Source organism: Lampetra planeri, chromosome 27 (assembly GCF_965212315.1).
Source record: "Lampetra planeri chromosome 27, kcLamPlan1.2.h2, whole genome shotgun sequence".
NCBI lineage: Eukaryota > Metazoa > Chordata > Hyperoartia > Petromyzontiformes > Petromyzontidae > Lampetra > Lampetra planeri.
Window position 1 is genome coordinate 1,611,355 of NC_136133.1, and position 25,927 is coordinate 1,637,281.

At 52.5% G+C, this 25,927-nt stretch overlaps 2 protein-coding genes across 2 annotated transcripts; one reads left to right on the plus strand and one right to left on the minus strand.

The window, feature by feature from the left end:
* Positions 1 to 14,639: 14,639 nt before the first annotated feature.
* Positions 14,640 to 17,810, minus strand: NDUFA1 (NADH:ubiquinone oxidoreductase subunit A1). Its single transcript, XM_078607140.1, has 3 exons — positions 17,415 to 17,810; positions 16,179 to 16,268; positions 14,640 to 14,787 (listed from the first exon to the last, which is right to left on the minus strand). Exons 1-3 carry the CDS (start codon positions 17,514 to 17,516, stop codon positions 14,767 to 14,769), a joined length of 213 nt encoding a protein of 70 aa, XP_078463266.1. The 5' UTR covers positions 17,517 to 17,810; the 3' UTR covers positions 14,640 to 14,766.
* On the plus strand, positions 17,707 to 24,942 carry RFC4 (replication factor C subunit 4). Its single transcript, XM_078607137.1, has 7 exons — positions 17,707 to 18,303; positions 19,095 to 19,173; positions 20,085 to 20,284; positions 21,277 to 21,541; positions 22,318 to 22,524; positions 23,593 to 23,709; positions 24,385 to 24,942. Exons 1-7 carry the CDS (start codon positions 18,188 to 18,190, stop codon positions 24,481 to 24,483), a joined length of 1,083 nt encoding a protein of 360 aa, XP_078463263.1. The 5' UTR covers positions 17,707 to 18,187; the 3' UTR covers positions 24,484 to 24,942.
* The last annotated feature ends 985 nt before the right edge of the window (positions 24,943 to 25,927 follow it).

Consider the following 25,927-nt stretch of genomic DNA (forward strand, 5'->3'; position numbering starts at 1 on the left):
TACACCCCAAAGAAACCATATCTGGGTCCACCCATACACAGCAAGTTAAACGATATCTGGGTAAACCCATACACAGCGAGATTTTCTATGTCTGGGTACACCCATACACACCAAGACAAACCAAATCTGGGTCTACCCATACACAGCAAGTTAAACCATATCTGGGTAAACCCATACACAGCGAGATTTTCCATGTCTGGGTACACCCATACACAGCGAGATAAACCGTGTCTGGGTACACCCATACACAGCGAGACTTTCCATGTCTGGGTACACCTATACACATCGAGATAAACCGTGTCTGGGTACACCCATACACAGCGAGATTTTCCATGTCTGGGTACACCTATACACATCGAGATAAACCGTGTCTGGGTACACCCATACACAGCGAGATTTTCCATGTCTGGGTACACCTATACACATCGAGATAAACCGTGTCTGGGTACACCCATACACAGCGAGATTTTCCATGTCTGGGTACACCCATACACAGCGAGATAAACCGTGTCTGGGTACACCCATACACAGCGAGACTTTCCATGTCTGGGTACACCTATACACATCGAGATAAACCGTGTCTGGGTACACCCATACACAGCGAGATTTTCCATGTCTGGGTACACCTATACACATCGAGATAAACCGTGTCTGGGTACACCCATACACAGCGAGATTTTCCATGTCTGGGTACACCTATACACATCGAGATAAACCGTGTCTGGGTACACCCATACACAGCGAGATTTTCCATGTCTGGGTACACCCATACACATCGAGATAAACCGTGTCTGGGAACACCCATACACAGCGAGACAACCCATGTCTTTATACGCCCATACACACAGAGCTATGCACACACCGCTATAACGTCGTATCTGTATATACCTGAACACACAGACACACACACACCTATAAACCCCCACGCAGACACCCCCCCCCCCCCCAGTGCACAGCGCTAAGCAAACGCAGCAACACGTGCACACCACAATAGGCGCACACTCATGTCTGTACGCAAACACATCACCCCAGCCACACGCGCACCTAGGGGCCGTCCATAAATGACGTCACGCACCTGGGGGGGGGGGGGGTCAGACATTTGTGACGATGTGTGACGAGGGGGGGGGGTTTGAGAAATGTGACGTCACATCAAAATGCGCAACTTTAAATAAATATAGACAACACGTTCTACTTAATTAAATAGACTTTGTAATAAATGTTTTCTCCTACAACATCAGAGTGCAGCGCCACGTTAAATACGCACTACAATGACAATAGTTTAAAGCGATTTGAGCATGTTTTATTTGGGGGGGGGGGGGGAGAGCTTTGTGACGTCATATTTGAGGGGGGGTCTGAGTTTTTGTGACGCCGTGTGACGAGGGGGGGGGGGGTCAAAAATCGTCAAAAATTGCGTGACGTCATTTATGGACGGCCCCCTACACACACACACACACATCGATAGACACACGCACACCAATGCACCTACCCAAATGCACACGCACACAAACACCAGTACACAAAGACAAAGGTCCCCTGTAGAGGCTTAACAGACTGTTGCGGCAAGTTCTGTTCGTGAGCTCCGATTAATCCCGGCACGGCACAACAAGGGAGGTGGGTGGTCAGGCACCGCAACCCTTTGCCTCCCCAAAAAGCTGATGTTTACACACCGTACCAGGTATTTAAGGCCGAGTTTACCTAGGGGAGGCCCAGGACCGGTTCAGAATACTCGCCACTGATGTTGGCCGTGAGCGGGAATGGAATGCGGTGGTCGCCAGGTTCGTAGCGCCGCGCACTGACCGCTACACGGCATCTCCCACACACCAGCAAAGATGACCCCACTGAGCCTCCACACACCTGGGGCAAGTGCTGTTAGCGAGCACCGATGAAGGCCAGCACCACGCCCGACCGCCTTTGTCTCCCCAGCGGCGATGTTTACACACCGAACCATTTGATGCTGAGTCGACCTAGGGGGAGGCCCAGCAACAGTTCATCACTGGCGAATCCAACCCCGGGGATGGCCCGGGGTTTCGTAGCGCAGCTACTACACGACAGCTCCCCACGCACCGTCACACACACACACACCTCGACACACACACACCTCGACACACGCAGCACACAGACACACGCCGCTTCTAGCCAATCACAGGAGCGCGCTTCTCCCACACAATGCACGCCATCCAGCGTCAGGGCGGGGGGGGGGGGAGTTTGCGCCCCCCCCCCCCCCCCCCGTACAATTAGACATCCGCGGAGTCTACCACTCACGCTGCACGTGACCACCCACATCTGCCCCCCCCCCTGTGTACAATAACATAAATCTGCGGAATCTACAACTCGCGTTTGCACGTGCCCACCCCTCTTCTGCACGCACACCCCCCGAACTCCGCACCAGCAACCCCAATGGGGAGGTTGGCACCGCGGAGCGAGCCAAAGCGAAATCGGCGGCAGACACCAGCGCAGCAGCGCACAACGCCACGAATCCTCGATCCGTCACGAATCCGCGATGACCGAAAGTCGCCCTTCGAGAGGCGTTCTCATCCACGACCGTTCTCAACTCAATCCGCCAAACACACACCCCCCCCCGACCCCAGCGAGCCGCCCGCACCGCCAGCGTGTCGGATGATGATAACGATGGTGGCGATTTCCAAATGCGACACGCTGTTGACGATGATGTACGTACTGTATGTTGAACTTCTTTCGCGCCGTACGTAGCCAGCCGCGCTTATCGGAGGTGCGGGGGAAGGACAACAAACTAAACGCACGAAGGAGTTCGAGAGAAATGAGTTTGTCAGTCTCGATGATGATTTAAAAGTGCATCACAGCTCCCAGCGGCTTCCGAATATCGGAAGGAAGAGCGTTCCAGACGGCCACCGAAGCGCATCGGAAAGCGCCGCGCGAAGCCGGTGGCCGTCTTTGTTCGATGGCTACAGCCAAAAGCTGCTGCCGCTGCTGCTGCTGCTGCTGCTGCTGCTGCTGCTGCTGCCAGGATGACCCGGAGTTCACGCGATGATGGTTTGGGCTCCTTGACGAGATCAGCGACTTGTGACCACACGTGTGGTCACACGTGTGGTCACACGTGCGACAACACGTGTGACCACACACGTGTCGGCAAAGGTGGCGGAGAGTCGAAGCGCAGCGCTACGGAGGTTGTGGATTGTTGTGGCCGCTCTGTCGTGTCCCAGGCAGCCCGCCGCACCGCCCGCGGTGGCTAGGAGATGTTAACTCCCTCGCCTGGTATGCAAGGAGGCCGTGGGTTCCATCCCGACCCTGACGCCCGCGGTGTGTATATATATGTTTGGAGTTTGCGTGGTCACTCTACCCGTGGTCGCGTGGATTTGTTTTCCCTCCGGGTCCTCCGGGTTGTTCCCCGCCGCGTTTAGAATGCCGCGCCATGCGTTTGGAGTATTGTGGCCGCTGTACATTTCCACACGGTGACGCTGACGCTGATGAGCCACTTCGTTGAGCGATATCATTTGTGGCCAGGTCGCTTCTGAGAAAGATCTGCACAGCGCAGTGGGATTTTGCCTGGTGAATAAACGCGTAGTGAGTACGAATGTGAGAGTAGTCAGTCCTTAGCCAGCACCGCGAATCCCGAGTACCCGGGCACGGCTTCCGAGAGGCAACGAGATCGGGCGGAATAACGGGTGCTGATTTGGTCACGGGCGATGTTGTTTATTGAGTTGTTTATCTTTCAAGTTATTTATGAAGTCCATGTATTAAATGTATTTGTTTGTTGTTCTGCGCACCGTACCGCGAGTTCCATCGCCTGCTGCATAGCTCTAGAATTGTGCCTCGGATTGCCGCTACCGACACGATCATGACGGTGATGGTGGTAGTGGTGATTGGTGGTGGTCAATCACTCGCACGGCGCCGAAGGAGGTTACACTGCAGTGGAAGACGCGTAAGGGCGGATCAATAACGCCGAGGGCAAGATGCATCCACGATCGACCCACATTTTGCGATTTGAATCATTCAGAATCCACGTGCGAATTTGTCAACCGCTGTAAATGTCCACGTGATGATTAAGCCACTTCGTTGCGGTACCAATTGTCATAGCCAGGTCGCTTATAACAAACAAACAAAAAACATTATATAGCTGATCGGGCCTTAGCTGGTAAAATAAAAATTAAAGGAAGTAAAAAATATTTTATAAAAAAAAAATACTTTCTAAGTAACCGGATTTCCATGCCGAAGCGGGTTTGCGGTCACGTGAGCATCGAGTTGCTCATCCCCACGAGGAGCTTGGAAGGGATCTGGTGGACGAGCCGAAGCCCCGAGGCGCCAAGGTCGCCCGCGAAGGGCCGTGGCATTTGGCGAACACCGAGAGGAGTTGGCCGCTCCGCAAAGTCCCGGCGGCGGCGGCGGCGGCGGCGCGAGGCTAAAGTGGCGATTCCCATTGGAGCCAGGAGGAGAGAGAATTGAGCCAGAATTGAAACCCGATCGCGCCGTGCGTCATCCGCGGCATTCTCATCGCGCCCGTTCCATATCCCTACGAGGGGCCCACCTTTGTTTTAACAGCGCGCGTCCACGTGATTTAATGCCGCAATGATATTGCTTAGGATGTATTGTAATTGTTTCGTTAATCGTAAAGTTCCCCGTTGTAATCATCATTCCCGTTATTAATTATTATTACTCGCACAGACCCCTGCTGTAGTCATTGCGGTGTGTGTGTGCGGGGTCGTGATACGAACGGGTCGCGTTTTGGATGTCGCTCTGCGCTGCTTAGCGAGGAGATTTGCGGTTTCACGATGACGGCGGCGGCGGCGACGATCCACGACTGTGGATACGCACGCACGGACATACGTGGAACTTCTTTCGCACCGCCACGTCACCGAACGTGATAATCCGATGTGCCGGGTGTATTGCGGATCGTGAATCGAGGTTAATTTGTAATTGATTCGGATCGGTCCGATCCGGCAAGCCAGCTCAAAGTTGATCGGGACAGCCCAACTTGAGAATGTCGATTCATTTGGCAAGCAATACGGCAGCTGGGATCGAGTAGTCGTGTGACATGCTCCCTTTCCCTTTGATTGGCCAACATCAGCAGGAGCGGTCGACACGAAACGTCCCGTCGAGTCGACACGGTCGTGTTCATCCCTTCGCGTGGGGGAGGAAACTCGCGCGAACCGCTTCACACGTCACTCGCCACTGGCGTTAGCCGTGGCCGGGACTCACCAACTCGCCGTTGAGTTCACAGCGCCACAGTGTGAACCGTCTCCTCTTGTCCAATGATCCCGTGAGCCTGTGTTCGTATTTCGTCTCCTTGTGCAAGGTATCTGTGAGTCCGTGATTCCATCTCGCTTGTAGAAGGTTCCGTAAGTCCGTGGCTCTTTCTCCTTGTGCAAGGTTTTTTTTAAGAGTCCGTGATTCCATCTCCTTGTAGAAGGTCCTGTAATTCCGTGGCTCTATCTCCTTGTGCGAATTTTCGTGAGTCCGTGTTTCATCCGTGAGCCCGTGCAACCGATCCGCGGGTGGTCTGTGGCATGACAATGAGAGGAGACGACGTGGGATGCATTTCACTGGAATTTTAAAACAATCCGAGCAGCCATCATTTGGAGAAATGCTTCTTCCCCGCCTGTCCGTAACCTGTGCCCCCCCCCCTATTAACATCATTCGTGAGGCCACCGGGGGGCACTGGACACGGGCCCCCAAGGGATTACTTACCCACCCCCCCTCCCCCAAATGGTTAAAGTCGACGTGATTTGTCTGGTGAAGTCATAATTGTCATTTTAAGTTCTGTACAGGATTTATTTCGTTTCTCCCGATATTCAGTGGAGGTGCAGTCAAAAACCTCTCTGCTTTTTTTCCCATACCAAACTTGGGTGTACATTGTTTCCCTCCTCTGCCACTGAATATCGGCGGAAATTGCCCGTTCCCACCGACGGACAGATTATCGGCGTCGTCGTCATTTTTTCACGTCCTTTACACGAATGCCCAACCAAATCTGGCAACTCGTACGCGGCAGCCGATTCATATTGCCCAGCGCCGCTGCGTCGAACCCCGCACGTAGCGACTTGCGCATTGAGATAACGCGACACCAAATAGCGGAGCGAGCGAGCGAGATAAAGAATGAGCGAGTAAGCGAGTGAGTGAGAGAGAGTGAGAGGGAGAGTGAGAGTGGGAGAGAGAGAGAGAGGGAGCCACTCGAGGCCTTGTGGGGGCTACTGCCAGGGTGCCCGTCCGTCCTTCGTCTTCCAGCCCGGCCTCCATGCCGGGTGCCGCGTTGCGTTCCGAGAGCGGTGAGCTTCCGTGACTCGGCGCAGACCGTGGGGGGGGGGGGGGGGACTGCTTGGCGCACGGGGTTTGGGATGGCACCAGGGTGCGGCGGTTACGCCGGTCGTACTCCTGATCTCACGGGAGATCTCTTATTGCGACCGGTGTTTTGAGAAGTGTGGTGGGGTTTTTTTTTTTTGGTCGTCTTCGCCCAGTTTCGTTCCGATTTGTCGTGACCAGGTTCGGGGGCGATGGTGGAAATCCGTTCTTGAATTTGTCGCGAAGCAATGCGGTTGCGTTAAGAGGACGGTCGACGGAAGTGGATTTCGTAGAACTAGTTTCGAGAAATCGATGGATTTGGGGAGATCTGTTAAACGTGACCGCCGTTCACTTAAAAAAAAATTCCACCGGACTTTATCCGCAAATGTGATGTAACGGGGTCATCGTGAGATGATGATGATGATGAATCCATTCGTAAATCTCGCGGTTACGCAGCGGCTCGCGGTTTGTGGGTATCAGGCGAGAAGCGCCGCTTGAGATCCGTGGATCGGAGTGACCACCGTTCAAATTCCTAGAGATCTCTTGAAGCGAACGCCATTGGCTCTTTTACATCGTTCGGAACTATTGCGGAGCAGCGCGTAGCGCCGCGTGTCAGAGAATAGTCCGCGGAAGTGGATATCGTAGAACTATAATTAGTTGATTTTTCGGTTAGATTGTGTCGGCATGTAAACCATTTTTAAATCAGGAGCTGTCCACCATCCGACAGAACCAATAAAATCAAGGTGTCACGTCACTTGGCCAAATACGCCACTCGATTTGTTTTTTTAGCAAAATGCAATGTTGCAAGGCACGCAAAGTTTTTGACAATCTTGTACGACGTTTCGCTGGGAGATTACATCCAGCATCATCAGGCATTAACGAAGCTCAGATTTCGCCAAAGCCTACGCATGGAGACCGTAGAACTACTACATGAGATATCTCCCGAGATGGGGTGACGATCTATAAACCTCAGCGATCACAGATGCGTTTGTGAGACACTTGAGAACCAAGTTGAATCACAACTCACTTGAGGTCTGTAGGTCTCTGTGAGTCTGTAGGTCCCTTCGTGAGTCTGGGTCTGTTTTCAAGTCACTTGAGAACAGGCGGTCGTGACCTGGATTCAAACCCAGAGACTTGGCAGTGCCGGCTCGGTGTATCTCAGAGCTTGAAGGTCCCTGTCGCTAACAGATCGCTATGAAAGTGAATTGAGGTCGCTATCGTTAATATCTCTGTGAAAGTGAATGGAGGTCAGGTTAGCTAAGAGATCTCTAGGAAAGTGAACGGAGGTCTCTGTAGCTAAGGGGCCATCCATTTAGTACGTACGCATGGAGGGGGGAGGGGGGGTTAACTCAAATGCGTTTGCTTGCGTATGGGGGGCCTACTGACAATGTTCGTACGCATAGGAAACGGGGGGGGGGGTGAAGCCTCGATAATAATGTGTCTACATTGGCCTTCAAATGAGTTAAGATAGTCCGGCGGTGGACTATCTGTTTGCTTAAAGACGTTAATATTAGTAATCCTTGATCGTTTCTGCGTCGATAAAAAATTGGCCGTTCGATAGGATTCGGGGGAGGTCAAGTTTTGACAGATTTTTCCGTACGTACTAAATGTATGGCCCCTAACATCTCTATGAAAGTGAACGGAGGTCGCTGTAGCTAAGATATCTCGATGAAAGTGAATTGAGGTCGCTGTGGATAAACAATCTCAATGAATGTGATTGGAGGTATCTGTAGCTAACATCTCTATGAAAGTGATTGGAGGTCTCTGTAGCTAACATCTCTATGAAAGTGAATGGAGGTCTCTGTAGCTAACATCTCTATGAAAGTGAATGGAGGTCTCTGTACCTAACATCTCTATGAAAGTGATTGGAGGTCTCTGTAGCTAACATCTCTATGGAAGTGATTGGAGGTCTCTGTAGCTAACATCTCTATGAAAGTGAATGGAGGTCTCTGTACCTAACATCTCTATGAAAGTGATTGGAGGTCTCTGTAGCTAACATCTCTATGGAAGTGAATGGAGGTCTCTGTAGCTAACATCTCTATGAAAGTGAATGGAGGTCTCTGTAGCTAACATCTCTATGAAAGTGATTGGAGGTCTCTGTAGCTAACATCTCTATGAAAGTGATTGGAGGTGTCATCCGCTAACACGTCTCGACGTATGGACTCCGGGGTTGAAGTCTCGTTAAGCCTCGGCGACATTTCCCTTTCGCGCTGCGCCGAGCCTCATGGCTCTGTTCTCAATGAGGGTCCCGCGACAGAGAATGTTTTTGGGTCGACTGTTGTTGTTGTTGTTTAGTGGTGGCTGGGGCCAGAGCGGCGTTCATTCTGGCCGTCCGATTGCCCCCCCCCTCCCCCCAGCCCCGCCGCGTCGGTGAGAACCGACGATTTCACCATTCGCGTGGTGGGAACTTCGACTCTCCGGCACACGCAGCAGCGACGGCGTTGGACGTCACGTGGCCGAGCGCGGAGCTCCGCGTCGTTCCAACGCCCCCGTCCGCTGCGACGCGCGGTCCGGGGAAGCGACCGGATGCGGTCCGACGTCGCGTTTACACTTTGGGGGGGGGGGGGCGGGGGTCGTTACGTGCCGCACGAGCCTGATGATTGCTACACACGCACACACGCACACACGTCGCGTCGTTAAGAGCAAGGGGGCTGTACAACGACACGCTGCACGGTGGATCAGCAGCCGTCGTTGCTATCGCGCTGTTAAATCATTTTAATGGGAATGGTTGGGGGGTGGTGGTGGTGGTGATGTTATGGCTCCCGCCATGGGAATATGGAATGTCCACCTCTTCCTTACCTCTCAGGACTGCTTCACTGGTTGAGGGGGATGTCGCGAGAACTGATGTTCGTATCGATGTCCTGGCCGCGGGAGTGGCTTCGCTCTGTATTTAAAGTCGGGATTTTGAGTCTGTGAGTCTGTGCAATCTAAAGTACGTATTTATATGCACGCGCCGATCCATATATAGATACCCCACTCGAATAATGGGGATATATTTTAGAACTACGATGCGATTTAATTCAGAGCCTAAACACGTTTTCCACGAATCTCGATACGTGAAACATCTTTCAGCACTTTCCCGATCCATGCCGGCGCGCTGCGCATCGCTTTCCAAACGTGCGATCGCCTGCCGCGAAGAACGTAGAGAGAGAGAGAAGTGGGGGGGGGGGGGGTCATCGTTGGAAGTCTGTGGGGTATCTGTAAATGGATCGGCCTCCGCAGTCGACGATGGAAGGGTCTGGCATAGAAGGCTAAAGATGACCAAATATCATCGCGACAAGAAGGAGCTGGCGAAAGTGTGTTCATGCATGTCTGGCATCATCGTTTCGTTTGCGCGTAAACTCCGCCGCCAAAGAAACAAAAATTGGGATGAATATATTTTTTAAATCCAGGAAAATCTGGAGAGAGAGAGAGAGATCTAAAGCAAATTATCCGCAACTTTGTGGGAAATCCCACACAGGCCAGAGCTGGCTTGCAGTGCACTCCACACGATACGTGTCACACGTTTTTGTCAAGGTGCGAGTCGTGGAGTGAATCTGGCTTTGAGAGTTTTTTCAGGCCAAGTATCAAAGTTTTGGGGCGTCGATGGTGGTGGTGGTGGTGGTGATAAATCAAATCCACTGGACTTGCACGAGGACCGTGTAAGAGTTATCTCAGTGTCACAGAGGTCAATCTTTGCTGTCTTGTGTCCAGCCACTGACCTCTGTGACCCTGCCGGGCCCCTGACCTCTCGGCCGTGGCTCAGAGGACACGGGCTCGGTGAGGTGCATCAGCTGATGCGTCAGTGGAGATCTGAGTGGCTGCTACGCCTTCACAATACGTACACAAGTTGGCAGAAAGTCATCACGACCTGTACACGCATGCAGTATAGTACATGGTGGTCTACACACAGGCGCACAGAGCTGCACACACACTCGCCGCACGCTCGTCTACAAAACACGCACGGTGAGCACGCCGTGACGCACAGATCTGATGGTACACGTTCACACACACACGCACAGCGGTGATACACGTTCACCCGGTCACGTTCATGCGCGCGTTGCACGCAACCCGCCGTTCAATCCACGCACGCAATCACCGGTACACGCGCGTTCGCACGCACACTCCGTCGTAGAAGCGGTAGACGCGCACCACACCGTGTCTGGTACCCATGCTAGGACGCACACACACACACACCATCACGCTCCGTCGTCGGCAGCACTACAACGCATCCCCTCTGCCCCCCCCCCCGTCCTCCTGCACGCACGGTGCTTGCCGCGAGCCCTCCTCTCGAGGTGTCGATGCTCGTCTCGTGCTCACGTTCCCGTGTCCCGCCCTTCCCTGCGCCCTTCCCTGCCACCGCCGCCGCAACGAGGACTCCCTTCGGCCCCCCTCCACCCCCCGTGCCGCGCGGTCCCTCCAACTCCTCGCTCTGCCACGCGGCAACCTCTGACACACCCTCCCGCCGTCCCTCGCCCGTTCGTCTCCCTGCGCGTTTAAAAACTAAAAAAAATATCGAAATATGCATGCAAGTGTAGAGTCCTCTTTCCCTGCCCTCCGGCCCAGTGCGTCGACGCAGCGTTCTCGTTTTTACGAAGATCGCCCGTCGCGTTTCAAGCGCGCACGCGGAGAACCGCGCACCGGCGTCCCTCCATCACCCCCCCCCCCCACACACAGCTTCGGGAAGCCCCCGGCGCACGTCGTGTGCGAATCGCACGTGCTGAGCGATGCCACGTGGTGTGCGAATCGCACGTGGTGTGCGAATCGCACGTGGTGTGCGATACCACGTGGTGTGCGAATCGCACGTGGTGTGCGATGTCACGTGGTGTGCGATACCACGTGCGATGCGCCCACGTAGAGTGCGATATCACGTGGTGTGCGAATCGCACGTGGTGTGCGATACTACGTGGTGTGCGATACCACGTGCAATTCGCACGTGATGTGCGATGCCACGTGCGATGCGCCCACGTGGTGTGCGATGATTCCACGTGGTGTGCGCCCACGTGGTGTGCGATGATTCCACGTGGTGTGCGATGATTCCACGTGGTGTGCGAGCGACGGGGAAATGTCCGTGAAAAAATGGGGAACGAACTCCTCGATCATCTTTCATCTTTCACACCGCGACGACGGCGATGGCGACGATGATGACGACGACGATGTCCGTCAGCGCCGTGCGTCGCCACCTAATTGATCGACAGGGTGACCTGGGCCGTGACCCGCGCGCGTCTGACCCCAACCCCACCGCCCCCCCCCCTCCCAATCGCCGTGTGCGTGTCCCCGTATGTCCGACTCCTTGCAATAACGGCGGCTGGTTGTTGTTGTTGTTTTATAACGATGATGCGCGTTACACCCGTCCATTACCATGCACGATTGAAACTGTCGGTGATTGAATTGAATGAATTAGTCGTTATACCTAAACTTAACCTAACCCTGGACATGCGATTAGCTTTGAGTGATGCTAAATAAACATTAATAACCACCGCGGACAGGCGTGTTTTTTTAAGTGTGCTGGTTGTTGTTCTTTGGCGGGTGGTGGTGGTGGCTATGCACGTGGCCTGCAATCCAGGACTGTGGAAGCGAGGCTTGGTGGACCACCACCACCACCACCACAAAGGTGCCCGTACCCTGGCTCGCCGGAAGAAGGCGATACAGCAAAGTATGGGATCGAGTGTTGCCCCGTCGCACCCGTGTGTTTTCGCCGGGTGCTCCGGTTTCCTCCCACATGTATAAACGCTCATTAAGTGGCGAAAAATATCTCGACGTGTAGAGGACTGCAGAGCTTGGGCAATTTTCGGCGCCTGCTCACCGCCCAGATTTTGCCTTCCCCACCAATTGTCTGTGGTTCCTCGGCGGTTGGGAGATGCAATTTGCATGAACGACGACGCTGCTGCTGCTGCCATGCAGAACTAAACATTATTCTTCTTGCAGACGCTTCCCATGTTGCCATTGTAGCCGGTCCGCCCGTCGTGAATCCTTTCAAGGGGGGGGGGGGACAGGCCGGCTAAATCGACAGCAACGATAAAAAATATAATAAAATGTTCGGAGACAAAGAGTAGAAGTGATTGCGCCGTGTTCCGTCCTCCGGAGAAGTGGGCGACTCCACAACAGATGAACGTCAGGGGTTTGTGAAACGGCAAAAAGTCCTCTTCAGAAGGGCGATCGCGTATCTGCAATGGCGATCAGAGAGACACCCTCCCACGTCACAACACCGCAGCTCAATTTCTCAGCACGAAATCCGCCCACATCTAAAATGGGGGCGAGCCTCGTGCTCGACTGTGCACGTGGGGCTCTGGGTCCAATCCCCGATCACCGTTGCCTTCACTTAAATATTCATTTTTTTAACGCAGTTGATCACCCGTAGCTATATGCATAGCTGTCAACCCACATGGTTTACTCCGTATTCTTGTACAGGGAAATTACATTTTCAGGTCCATACGGCGTACAGCCGTTTCAATACCGGCAACAACAAAACATCATACGGCCAAATTAAAAAGTCGTGGGGCGGCCTTTTCGTTTACTTTGGAGAGTAGCGATGCCGGAGCAGTCGACAAATTTGTTTATTGTTGTACATTTGTAATGACATGATGACACCTGCTGGCTGGGAAAGGGAAGCACGGGCACGGTTAAGACAACAGCCAATCAGAGAGGGAGAGGTATCTGGGGGCAAAGGTCATGGGCGGGGTTGGCCGAGATGCTCCGGGAACCTGCTCGAAGATTCCACGAGAGGGCGTGGCCAGAGGCGGAGCCTAGCCGCGTCTGGGGGGATAAAAGCAGGGGCAGACCCGGGGCTCGCGGTTCGTGTGTGGAGTCTTGGGACTGGACTGCGTCGCTGCTCGCCGTCATCTCTCTCCGTCGTCCGGCCACGTGGAAGATCTCCTGCGGGCTTCCATCGCCATCCTCGTCACGCCGCCAGCCAGCGGCGTAGCCGAGGGAGGGCGGTGGGACCGCGCCGAGTGATCGGCCGTGTGTGTGTAGCCAGTAGAGACGCTAATATCTAAGTGTTGTACTCAGAGTGAGAAAGATAAGGTTGGCCTGTGTTGTTCCCGTGTGAGAAATAAAAGTACCCTCTACACGACGTGTCGCGGAAGTCGCTCATTACACATTTACAACATGAGTGTGCATCCACGTATCAAGCAAGCATGCAAGATCACAGACAGTAGCATGATAGGTAGCATCATTGACACCAATTATCGAAATATAAACATAAAGGTTTTTGTTTAGTTACAATTTGTCTAGTTGTTTGTGTTTTTCCCTTTTAATTACTTTGTAGAATGAACGTTGAGATTTTTAAGGGCACGGGGTGACCAATAAGGTCTGAATTGGCCTGTAATAAGGTAGGCGCTGATAAGGGGTTGACAGGTATGCATGTGCAAAATGGTTCATTAGGTTATATGCTACAGAGTACACAATAATACATTTGATTCAGCACGGGTGAGCAGCTCACACCGGCTACACCATGGAGTCGGCTGCCCGGCTCACCCTCCTGCACTCCTGTGCAAGGCCCCTCCCTTCCCATCACCCCAGCCAGCGTCATGCCGATTCGTCACCCTTTCCATCTCATCTTCGCTCTGCCGCTGCTTCCTCTCCGTCTTAAACCTTTTCCGTTCCGAGACGTCTGCAAGTTGAAGGGTGGGCCCCATTCACCGCTGAATCTCGGAACGCGCAAGCGGTTAGCGTTAATAGTATTTAGAGGCACAACGCCGCTGTATTCAAAGATATTGTACTCCCCGCAGGGAACTGTAGCGACACGACCGCACTCTACGATAGCTGGCGCCAAGCTGTGCCCCATGCCCTCCCGCATGGCCTTATCCTAATTTAATCCATACGTGCGCGTCATCGGAATGGAATCGGAAGAAAAAACTGATCTACGATTATGATCTTTCTCTCCTCACTCCGCAGCAGCAGTAGTCAATAAGCCATCATTAATGGGCCGGATGTTCCTTCAGGTGTCGCGATCCATCACCCCTAGCCAGGCCCACATCCTCAAGTGTGACCATCTTTGAGCACCAGGTTGAGGGTGGGCATCCCCACGTTCGGTCGGGGTTTTGTTCCGGATCTGCTTTTGACACTGGCATGGGAAGCCATCCAATATCCTTCGTGACCCCAGATGTTTTACGATGTCTTCACTTCTCGTCTTACCTCTCAAGAGTAATCGTTCTTACTTATTGCGTCTTGAGAATTGAATCCACCTGGAGAATTAACAGGACCAGTTCTGATATGACTGGTCACTGATGCTGGGCCTTGAACCAGGAATCGAGCTTGGACCGTGGGGTTGGTAGGGCAGTGCATACAAACCACTGCACCATCGCTGCCCAGACACGTATACAGCGTGACACACACACACGCAGCTGAGATCAGATGGTGAGTGCGGTGGTGGGCAAGTGAAAAACAACCACATCAACACCAAGGCGTTGTCGAAGCTCAGAAATTTATTGGTTGTTCAGGAGCTGGGAGGACCGGTGAGTGATGACATGCGCGTGTTTGTGACAGGTTACGCAGGGTGGAGTGGAGGAGGGATAAGACATATTTCTTAGCAGCTCAGTTGATGTTTTCCAAGCCCTGTGAGAAACACACACACACACAAGGGATCTGCCGTTCAGCTTTTTACAGACAGAAGGGGCAAGTGCCGTTCGCGAGCACCTCTTAAGGCCGGTACGCCACGTGACGGGGGATGGTGTGGCCAGCACCACGCCTGGCAACTTTTATCTCCCCGGTGCCGATGTTCGTCACGCACCAGGCTACTCATGCAAGGCTGAATTGATCTAGGGGAGGCCCAAACACCAGATGTCATCGCCACTGACGTTAGCTGTTCCCTGCAATTGAACACAAGTCACTGGCCTCGTAGTGCGGTGTGCGAGACAAAACGGTGGCTGTCACCGCTCAGCACAACCCAAGCAACGCATATATGTTGAACTTCTTATGCACCGTACGTAGCCAACCTTGCTAATCGGAAGTGCGGGGGAAGGAATATAAACTAAACACACAACAGCAGTTCTAAAGAAATTAGTTTTCGAGGCACGCACACATGCCCAAACGCCCAGACATGCATGCACGGCAAGGCCACACTGAATCTGACAGTGGTGATGGTGACAGAGATGACAGGATTGCAAGCGGCTGTTGTTTTTGATGGTGATGATGATGATGGCGATGATCATGGTGAAGGTGATTTTTGTTGCTAGTAGCAATTATGGTGATTATGATGGTGATGATAAAGATGGTGATATTGGTTTTGAAGATGATGATGATGACGATGCCAGTGCTGGTGGAAGCAATTGCGATGGTGGCAATGATGCTGACGATGGTGATGATTTATGGTGATGACGTTTATAACACTGACGATGGCGACTATAGCAATGGCAATGGCGAATTTATGGTGGCGATTATTTACGGTGACAGTGACGATAAAGATGCTGATGATTATTTATGATGATTCCGGTGGTGACTGTGGTGGTGGTGATGTTGACAATGGCGAGGGTGGTGATTATCGTGGTGATAATTGTGCGTGAATTTATGGTGTTGGCAGTGATGGTGATCTATGATGATGTTGACGGTGGTGACGGTGATGATGATGATCATGGTGGTGTTGACGATTTCATAGCTTCACGATGCACCGCGAGTCGGCGCTTATGATGATGTTGACGGTGGCGAGGGTGGTGATTATCGTGGTGATAATTGTGCGTGAATTTATGGTGTTGGCAGTGAAGGTGATCTATGATGATGTTGACGGTGGTGACGGTGATGATGATGATCATGGTGGTGTTGACGATTTCATAGCTTCACGATGCACCGCTAGTAGATGCTTATGTTGACGGTGGCGACAGTGATGATGATCATGGTGGTGTTGATATAATAGCTTCCCGATGCACCACTAGAAGCTGCGTATGATGATGTTGACGGTGTCGACAGCGAAGATGATGATCATGGTGGTGTTGATGATAGAATAGCTTCACCTTGCTCTGGTAGTAGGTGTTTGTCCCAGATATTCGCGCGTCCCTCTTGAGCATCATGAACCCGAAGGAGTCAGACACCACGCGCTTCTCCTGTCAAGACGGAGTTAAATTTTAACCCTTTACAACTAAGGCCAGCCTTGATGTACTGGCTCTGTCTGGCTATCTCGGGTGCCACGGTGGCTAGGAGATGTTAACTCCCTCGCCTGGTGTACAGGAAGTCGTGGGTTCGATCCCGACCAAATATACAGCCTGCTGCTGTATATTTGGAGTTTGCGTGTTCTCCCCGTGGACACGTGGATTTACATGCTCCTTTTCAGCAGAGCTATATGATAGCTCAACGAAGTGGCTCATCACGTGGAAATTTATCGCAGCCAAATGCTCTAAACGCGTGATGTTGATTCTAAATGTGGAGGGGAAAACCGGGGGACCCGGAGAAAAATCCACACACATACACAGCAGGCGTCAGGGTCGCGATCGAACCCACGACCTCCTGTACACCAGGCGAGGTAGTTAACATCTCCTAGCCACCGTGATGATGATGAGAGAGACACGCAAACTCCAAATCTACAGCAGCAGGCGTCCGGGTCGCGATGGAACCCACGACCTCCTGTACACCAGGCGAGGTAGTTAACATCTCCTAGCCATCGTGATGATGATGAGAGAGAGAGACACGCAAACTCCAAATCTACAGCAGCAGGCGTCCGGGTCGCGATGGAACCCACGACCTCCTGTACACCAGGCGAGGTAGTTAACATCTCCTAGCCACCGTGACGTCCTAATGGGCCAACGTGCGTGCACACTCCACTGCTGGATGAAGGCCTTTCCACGCCGTGCCGTGTGTGGGGGGGGGGTTACACAAACTTGGCACGACCATGCCTAAACCATACTTGAACTCCGCTGGTCAGTGCGAGCTGGAGGCGGCGAGCATCGATAGCCGTGGGCTCAATAGATGTTCAGCACAACGACGCCTTTTGACTCCACTGCCCTCTGCTGACCAAGACGAAGGCCCCGCGGCGCGGCCTTGTTCAAGCCTCTCACGGTCACCCCAGTAAACAGGGCAGGACAGGGCACCATCCCCCCCCCCCCACGGGGCCTTTAGCTGGGGCCTCATTCCGTCCGAATTCATCGTCAACAACAACAACATCATCATCGTCGTCATCGCCGCAGCCAACATCTGCCTCGAGCTGTCACGCTGCCACTTGTCCACACGATTTACCGCCGCCAGCCGCCGCTCACCTTCCACCCGCTGGACGCCCGCTGCAGGAACATGGTGGTGAATCCCGGCACCATGAGCGCGACGGTCATGACGGCCAGACCGGGCAGGATCTCGTACCACATGGCTCGCTGCTGCTGCTGTTGCCGCCGATGCTGCTGCTGCTGTTGCCGCCGCTGTCTCTCCGTCGTCGAAAGCCGTCAAAGTCTCGCGTTCTCTACACCGCCCCCCCCCCCTTGCAGTCACCTTCAACCCTCTACGACGTCATCCGGAACCACGCGGATGACGTCACACGGTGTAAACTGGATGACGTCACTCAGCGCAACGTGGATGACATCAGACGGCGCCAAGTGGATGACGTCATAGGGTGCCAATATCAATGAGGGGAACCCGGCCTCAGAGCTGTGGAGCTAAAACAAACCTCGCAGTGAGGGGGGGGGGTGACGTAGGGCAGAAGCAAAATAAAAATGCGGTTTGGGGGTTATTTTTTTTCCTTCGTGGCTTTCCCACAACGATTTAGTTGTTATTGATGTCGCAAAGATAACAAAAAAGAGGGGAAAAAACTATTTCAATAATAAAAAAAATATGATTTAACTTCCAAGTGTTGTTGTTCTCTGCGCCACTGACAGGCTGACATCCGGTGACGTCACTTCCGTAACTTTCACGCCGTTTTTTGGCGGGAGAAAGCGTGGTGGGGCCTCGTCCTCCTCGTTCTCATCGTCTCCCTCCTCGTCTCCCTCCTCCTCGAGCGACTTCTCTCGTGCCCCCCTCCCTCCCTGCCTGCCGCGGAAGGAAGATGCACGCGTTCCTCAAGGGCGGGAGTTTACCTCAGAAAGAGAAGTCGGCCGCCAAGGAGAAGCCCGGCAGCGGCGAGGCGAAGCGGAGCCGAGCGGTGCCATGGGTGGAGAAATAGTGAGAGCTGTGCAACACCGCTTCCTCTCGCCTGCAACATGTCGCGTGCAACACCGCCTCAGATGCAACACCGCCTCCTCTCGCGTGCAACATGTCGCGTGCAACATCCCCTCAGATGCAACACCGCCTCCTCTCGCCTGCAACATGTCGCGTGCAACATCCCCTCAGATGCAACACCGCCTCCTCTCGCCTGCAACATGTCGCGTGCAACATCCCCTCAGATGCAACACCGCCTCCTCTCGCGTGCAACATGTCGCGTGCAACATCCCCTCAGATGCAACACCGCCTCCTCTCGCCTGCAACATGTCGCGTGCAACATCCCCTCAGATGCAACACCGCCTCCTCTCACGTGCAACATGTCGCGTGCAACATCCCCTCAGATGCAACACCGCCTCCTCTCGCGTGCAACATGTCGCGTGCAACATCTCACATGCAACACCGCTTCTTCACATGCAACACCGCCTCCTCTCGCGTGCAACGTCGCGTGCAACATCTCAAATGCAGCACCGCCTCTCACATGCAACACCGCTTCTTCACATGCAACATGTCGCGTGCAACACCGCCTCCTGACATGCAACATCTCCAGATTTACCGTGACCGTCAGTGTACCTCACTCATTATGCTTTGTCCGAGCTCAACCCCGCTTCGCTTTTGAGATCAACGAGATTTTGGTCGTAGGCATTGATCGTGATGCTGATGATTGTGGCAACCATGACAACGACGACGATAATGATGATGATGATGGTGGTGGTGGTAGTGGTGGTAACAATGGTGGTAACTGTTTGTTCCAGCCGGCCCAGGTGTGTGGACGAGGTTGCGCACCAAGAAGAGGTGGTGGCCGTGCTCAAGAAGTCGCTGCAAGGAGCTGATGTGAGAAGGGACGCTGTTGGCTCTTAGCCTTTAACTCCTTTCACTCGGGATTCCACTGCCTACATCACCACTCACACGCACCGTCTCTCTGTGGACCCATCCATACGGTGGCTAGGAGATGTTAACTACCTCGCCTGGTAGGCAGGAAGTCGTCGGCTCGCTCCCGACCCTGACGCCTGCTGCTGTATATTTGGAATGTATTCACTCCCCGTGGTTGCGTGGATTTTTCTCCGGGTCTCCGTTTTTTTCTCTCTCCACATTTAGAATCATGCATTTAGAGTATTTGGCTGCTTCAAATTTACACGTGATCAGCCACTTCGGTGAGCTGTCATTAGTGACCAGGGCGATTCTGAAAAAGAGCTATGTAGCTCAGTGGGCCTTATCTGGTAAAATAAATATGGTTTAAATCAGAATCAGAAAGGGTTTTATTCTCCATGAAAGTTTGCACAAACAAGGAATTTACTATGGCAGGAAGGTGCATACATTCAACATGTAGCCCAACACCTATGTACCTGGCTGTATTTGTGCCTGTGCGTGTTTGTTCCTGTGTGTGCCTGCCATGTGTACCCATACGCAGTATGTATAGCAGGGCGAGAGGTAGTGTAGTAGTGGTTAGCGCGCTGCGCTATGAATCCGGCGACCCGAGTTCGATTTCCGCTCATGGCCAACACCAGTGACGATTATCTAAACCGGTCTTGGGCCTCCCCTAGCTCGACTCGGCCTCAAATGTGTATCTGGTGCGGTGTGTAAACATTGCCACTGGGGAGACAAAGGTGGCCCGGAATGGTGCTGGCCACCCACCCCCTCATGCGCCATGCCGACCTTCATAGGTGCTCGCTAACGGCACTTGCTTCTGACAGTCTGTTAAGGTTATACGGGGGGGGGGATCTTTGTTTTGTACGTGCGCGTAGCTGCCGAACCTGCTGTTCTACGGACCGCCGGGCACGGGGAAAACGTCGGCGATCCTGGCGGCGGCACGCGATCTCTTTGGGCCGGAGCTGTATTCGCAGCGCGTGCTGGAGCTCAATGCGTCGGACGAGCGTGGCATCCAGGTGGTGCGACACAAAGTGAAGAACTTCGCGCAGCTCACAGCATCCAGCACTCGCAAAGAGTGAGTGACGGATGGACTCGAGTGGGAGTTTGTCCGTTTCTGCCTGTGTGGTGTTGTGCATGTGTGTGAGCGCCTTTGTATCTGTGGGTCATGTAGCCCGCATGCCCAGCAGCTTCTGTTTGGCCAGATACATGGGGCTAAACGGGTACGCCATGGTCTGGAGAAGAGATGGACTGATCCAGTACGGGAGGATGTGGAGCTGAGTGGGCTTGCCAAAAACTGGTACCAACAGTGTGAAGGAGACTCTGTGAAGGAGGCTCATGAAGCACGCTACTGGTCATAGGGAGGCAGTCGCCATCTAACATTAACAGAGGGCAGAGAAGTAACGGTCACAACAATGAGCAGAATTAAAATACAGAAAGTTGGCACAGTAGGGGGCACAGCTGGTGCATCTGCCAGTTATCTCAGTCAGTCAACCCATCACACCTGGGTCTGTCCCTGTCATCGAGCCTTCAACACTTCACGTGGCCTCGAAGTGCACCTAGCCTGGCACGGGCCGTGGTGACGTTATCACCACTTAGTGGCGAATGGCGGGTGTTGTTGTACCTGTGGGTTCCTATGTGTCCTTGCATATGTGTGTGCATATGGAGAGCGGTGGCGCAGTGGTTAGCGTGCTGTGCTATGAACCCAATGGCCCGAGTTTCATTCCCTATCACGGCCAACATCAGTGACGATTATCCTCCACGACGTTGACAGCTTTAAATGAGTACCAAGTGTGATGTTTAAACATCACCACTCCGGAGACAAAGGCGGCCGGGCGTAGAGCTGGCCACCCACCCCGTTCGCGTGTCGTGCCGGCCTTCATAGGTGCTCGCTAACACCACTTGCCCCAACAGCCTGCTTAAGGCTATAGAGTACAGGGGATTAATTGTGTGTGTGACTGTGTGAGCGAGTGGCTGTGCGTGTGTTTGTGTCTCTTGTCGTTTTTGTGTCTACGTGCATAATGGTCCCCGCCCATCCTTGCGTATCCCTCCAACCCCCCCGCCCCGCAGTGGCAGCCCCTGCCCGCCGTTTAAGATTGTGGTGCTGGACGAAGCGGACTCGATGACATCCGCGGCCCAGGCCGCACTGCGCCGCACGATGGAACGCGAGACGAAGACGACGCGATTCTGCCTCATCTGCAACTACGTGAGCCGCATCATTGAGCCACTCACTTCGCGCTGCTCCAAGTTCCGCTTCAAGCCCCTGTCGGACGCTGCGCAGGAGCAGAGGGTCAGGCACGTGTGCGACCAGGAAGGGCTCAAGATCGAGCAGGAGGTACGTGTGTGTGCGTGCATGTGTGTGTGAGGCTGGGTGTGCATGTGTGAAGATGTGCGAGTGTGTGATGTGGGGAGCGGTAGCGCATTGGTTAGCGCAATGCGCTACTAACCCGGTGACCCGGTTTCGATTCCTGCTCACGGCCATCAACACCAGTGATGATTATCTGAATAGATCCTGGGCCTACCCTACGTTGACTGGGCTTCAAATGAGTATCTGGTGCAGTGTGTAAACATCGCCACTATAGAGGCAAAAGCGGTCAAGTGTGGTGCTGGCCACCCACCCACTCTTGTGCCGTGCCGGCCTTCATAGGTGCTCGCTAAGAGCACTTGCCCCAACAGTCTGCTAAGGCTATACGGGAGATCTTTGTCTTTGAGTATGTGAGAATGTATGTATGTTTGCACGTCTTTGAGGATGGGTGTGTGTATGTTCACAGGTTTGCTGAGCATTTCAGTGAGGGGAAACTCATCAGATTAAATAACATCATAGGGCAAGGTGGGGTTGACCCCGCTGCTGCTACTGTTCATCTGTTACTGCAGAGGTGCAGATAATTTAAACATGACCTCCATCTCTGCTTTATTGACCTGGTCAGGGCCTATGATATCATCAATAGGCCAGGGCTCTGGGTTATTCTTCACGCTTTCAAAGTCCCGGACCCTCTGCTCGCAATCATTTAGGACCTTCATGATGGTGTTATACATGAACTGACTAACCCGTAACAAAAGAAAAAGACACACAGACCTGACACCTATTGTTCACCTCACTCCTGTCACCAGGCCCTGTCGGAGCTGGTGAAGGTAGCCGAAGGCGACCTCCGCCGCGCCATCACCATGCTGCAGAGCGCCGCCCGCCTCGTAGTCGGGGCGACCATCACGCGAGCCGTCGTCATGGAGATCTCCGCCTCCGTGCCCACCGCTTTGCTGAATGCCCTGGTGGAGGCGTGCCGCTCCAGTTCCATCGACAAGATGGACCTGGCTGTCCAGGTGGTGCCTCCTTTCTACCGCTCACCTCTGTATCATCATCATCATCCTCTTCTGTGCTACCCCCTTCTGGACCCCTTATATACGGACGGCCTCCTACTCCACCACTCCTCCTTGTAGCCCTTCTCATTATGAACTACCCCCTTCTGTAATCCCCCTCAACTTCTGCTCTGCTCCCTTTTGTATCCCCTCCTGTATCGATATGTATGTGGTCCCCCTTTCTCTATCATTATTTATGTACCACTCTAAACTAAACTATAAACTATTTTTTTTATTTTACCAGGTAAGGCCACTGGGCTATACAGCTCTTTTTCAGAAGCGACCGGGCTATCACAAATGATAGCTCAACGAAGTAGCTTATCACGTATCAATTTACAGCCGCCAAAGACTCTAAACGCATGGGGGGCTGCCCCCGTGGAGGGTGGAGCCCCGGGTCGAGGCGCGCACGACGTGCGGGGTCGAGGCGCGCCACGTGACCAGCTCAGCTGGCAGCAGCGCGGTCACGTTGCTTCTGTATGCATTTTAGTAATTAGTGTCTAAATTGTTTTATACAACCCCATTAATGTATAATATGCCATGTAAAATATAATTTTTATACTCTGGAACGGATTATTTCTTTTTTCTTTATTTCTTATGGGAAAAAATCGTTTGGTATACGTCATTTTCGGTATAAGTCCTAGCTTCTGGAACGAATTAATGACGTATACCAAGGTTCCACTGTATAGGGTGGCAAGATGTTAACTACCTCGCCCGGTATACAGGAGGTCATGGATTTGACCCTGATGCCTGTATATTTGGAGTGTGCATGTTCTCGTGGTCGCATGGATTTTTCTCTGGGTCCTTACATTTTTTTCTCCGCATTTAGAAACATGCCTTTATAGTATTTGGCTGCTATACATTTCTGACGTGATAAGCCACTTTGTTGAGCTATCATTTGTGGCCAGGTCGCTTCTAGAAAAGAGCTGTATAGCTCAGTGGGCCTCACCTGGTAAGATAAAACATAGTTTGTTCTCTGCGAGATCCACATTGTGTTGTATTAATGACTGCCGCGTGTCTCCTGTGTGTGTGCAGAACATTTGCTGCGAGGGCTACGCGGCCACGACGCTCATAGGGCAGCTTCACGAGGTCGTGCTGTGTCGTGCCGACCTCTCCGACCGGCAGAAGTCAGCCATCGCCGACAAGCTGGGGGTCAGCGACACACGGGGATTTGCAGGGGACACAGGAACAGAGCACACAGACAAAGATCCCCGGTAGAGACATAGCAGACTGTTGAGGGAAGTGCTCTTAGTGAACGCCAATGAAGGCCAGTACGGCACAAGAAGGGGTTGGTTGGACAGCACTACCCCGGCCACCTTTTCTCTCGAGTGGCAATGTTTACACACCACACCAGTTACTCATTTGAGGCTGAGTCGATGTCAGGGAGGCCCAGGAACGGTTCAGATAATTGTCACTGGTGTTGGCCGTGAGCGGGAATCGACAGTTTCAGTTTCATTTATTTGGTATAGCCCTGTGAGCCATTCGGCTCTTGAATCGGGTGCAACCGCAATAAAAAAAAACAAAAACATGAACAAGGAAACATCTTAAAGTGACTATGCGCAAACAGAAAAATCCAGGAAAAAATAGCAAAAATCTTCCAGAAAAAAGCACCGTACACCAACGCTGTGTGCAAAAATCCCAGTGGGATGCAAGTCAAACAACAACCACAAGACAACTTAGATTAAAGCCATTAGTCTAACTCTACAAACATGGCCAAACCAAAAAAAGTTATTGAAATCGCCAACATAAAGCCATCTCACACACACACACAGACCCACCCACTCTGTTCCCATCTCACACTGGACGCGTCTCTGTGTCCCCCCGCAGGAGGTGGACAAGTGCCTGGTGGACGGGGCGGATGAATACCTGCAGATGCTGGCCCTGTGCTCCGTCCTCATGACGCAGTTCAATCGCCCCGCGGAGTGAAACGCGGCGGCGGCGGCGGCGTCCAGATTGCGTCGCGACATCGCACGTGCGAAACCTGTGCCACTCTAGATCGCACACAAACCTTAAGCCAAGCCTTCTGGCTCGAAAAAGTCGAGGGTTTGATTTCGTAAACAAGCATTGCGTTGATTCAAGATCGACATAATCTTGCGCCGATTGAATCGCAAGCCCTCCTTCGATTTTGGAATATCACGACTCTCAGATTTATTCCGTGTCGCATTCCGGAGCGTAACATGTCTTGTTTCTTTATCACGCACACCGTGCGTCGGTTTTTAGAGGAGGGGAAGGGGGCGGGGGGGCTGTGGTGAATGTTTACGTTGGGGCCACGTTACTTGGTTTGGCTAAAGTGAGGACTGTTGATACTCTGTAAATTATAACACTGAACCTGAACGTGTTCGTGTTGGCGTTATGAACGGCTAAAATAAAAGTGCATTTTGTTGCTGTCGTTTTCCCATGGTCGAATCGCCCAGAATTTGCCTTAAGGGGGCATCCATTTAGTACGTACACAAAACTCTATCTCAACTTGACCCCTCCCTGTACACACGCGTACGTTTTACACCCTCCCCACCTGCATACGTTCGCCTGATGCACCCCCCCCCCCGAATCCTATAGAACGGCCAATATTTAATCCACGCAAAAACGATCAAGGATTAATATTAACGTAACGTCATGGGACCTCCTTTGCCAGTACCTAAATATGAGAATAGGTTTTCCCCTTTTTTCTGGCAACAAACAGCTGTGTTAAGATGTTAAAACACCAAACTGAAACCTTTTACAAGGATCATGTCTGCATTAACCACAATACTTGTGGTCAATGCAAACAAAAAACACTTAATATATGCATTGTCTTTGAAACTGGTTGGTCCACAGAGACAGCTTTTTTTTTAGCTTAGCCTCAAAACGGTGTTAGACCAGAGGATGCTTGTGTTGCGATCGAAACGTCTCTTGTTATTTTCTTTGAACCTATCTACGTGACTTTACCGAAAGACCCAAAGAATATGAATTCCTGCAATCACGAAAGTCAAGATTCAGATTTCCAGCTCCCGTCTACCCATCTTTAACTATTTAGATCTTGGTCCGTCTTCAATATCCGCCTTGAGTATAAACACTCCAATGTGTTTACCAGTTGTCCCTCCAAACAGATTTCTTGAACTGTCTTGTAAACTTGTAATTTCGTTTTTGCCCATATTTATTTTGAGTCCAACTTTGCAGCATTCTTGAGTGCGTTATTAGATCGATTCCTGTGACTCTTGCCATTGGTCATTACTTCTCTGTCAATGTCTTTATTTCTCCAGTCCTGTTTTTATAAAGCATCGTCTCTTGTCACCGAGTAACTTTGTTGAAACCGTGTTTCCCTGTCCGACTCCTACAATATATAATTGTCTTCAATACCTCGAAGAGGGGTGAAAACTGACTTAGCACTACA

Coding starts and splice junctions, on each gene's coding strand:
- NDUFA1 (XM_078607140.1), bottom strand. CDS start 17,516: ATGTGGTACGAGATCCTGCCCGGTCTGGCCGTCATGACCGTCGCGCTC. Junction 16,269..17,414: donor GGGCGTCCAGCGGGTGGAAG/GTGAGCGGCGGC, acceptor CCGTCTTGACAG/GAGAAGCGCGTGGTGTCTGA. Junction 14,788..16,178: donor ACACCTACTACCAGAGCAAG/GTGAAGCTATTC, acceptor TGTTTCTCACAG/GGCTTGGAAAACATCAACTG.
- RFC4 (XM_078607137.1), top strand. CDS start 18,188: ATGCACGCGTTCCTCAAGGGCGGGAGTTTACCTCAGAAAGAGAAGTCG. Junction 19,174..20,084: donor AGTCGCTGCAAGGAGCTGAT/GTGAGAAGGGAC, acceptor ACGTGCGCGTAG/CTGCCGAACCTGCTGTTCTA. Junction 23,710..24,384: donor CCATCGCCGACAAGCTGGGG/GTCAGCGACACA, acceptor GTCCCCCCGCAG/GAGGTGGACAAGTGCCTGGT.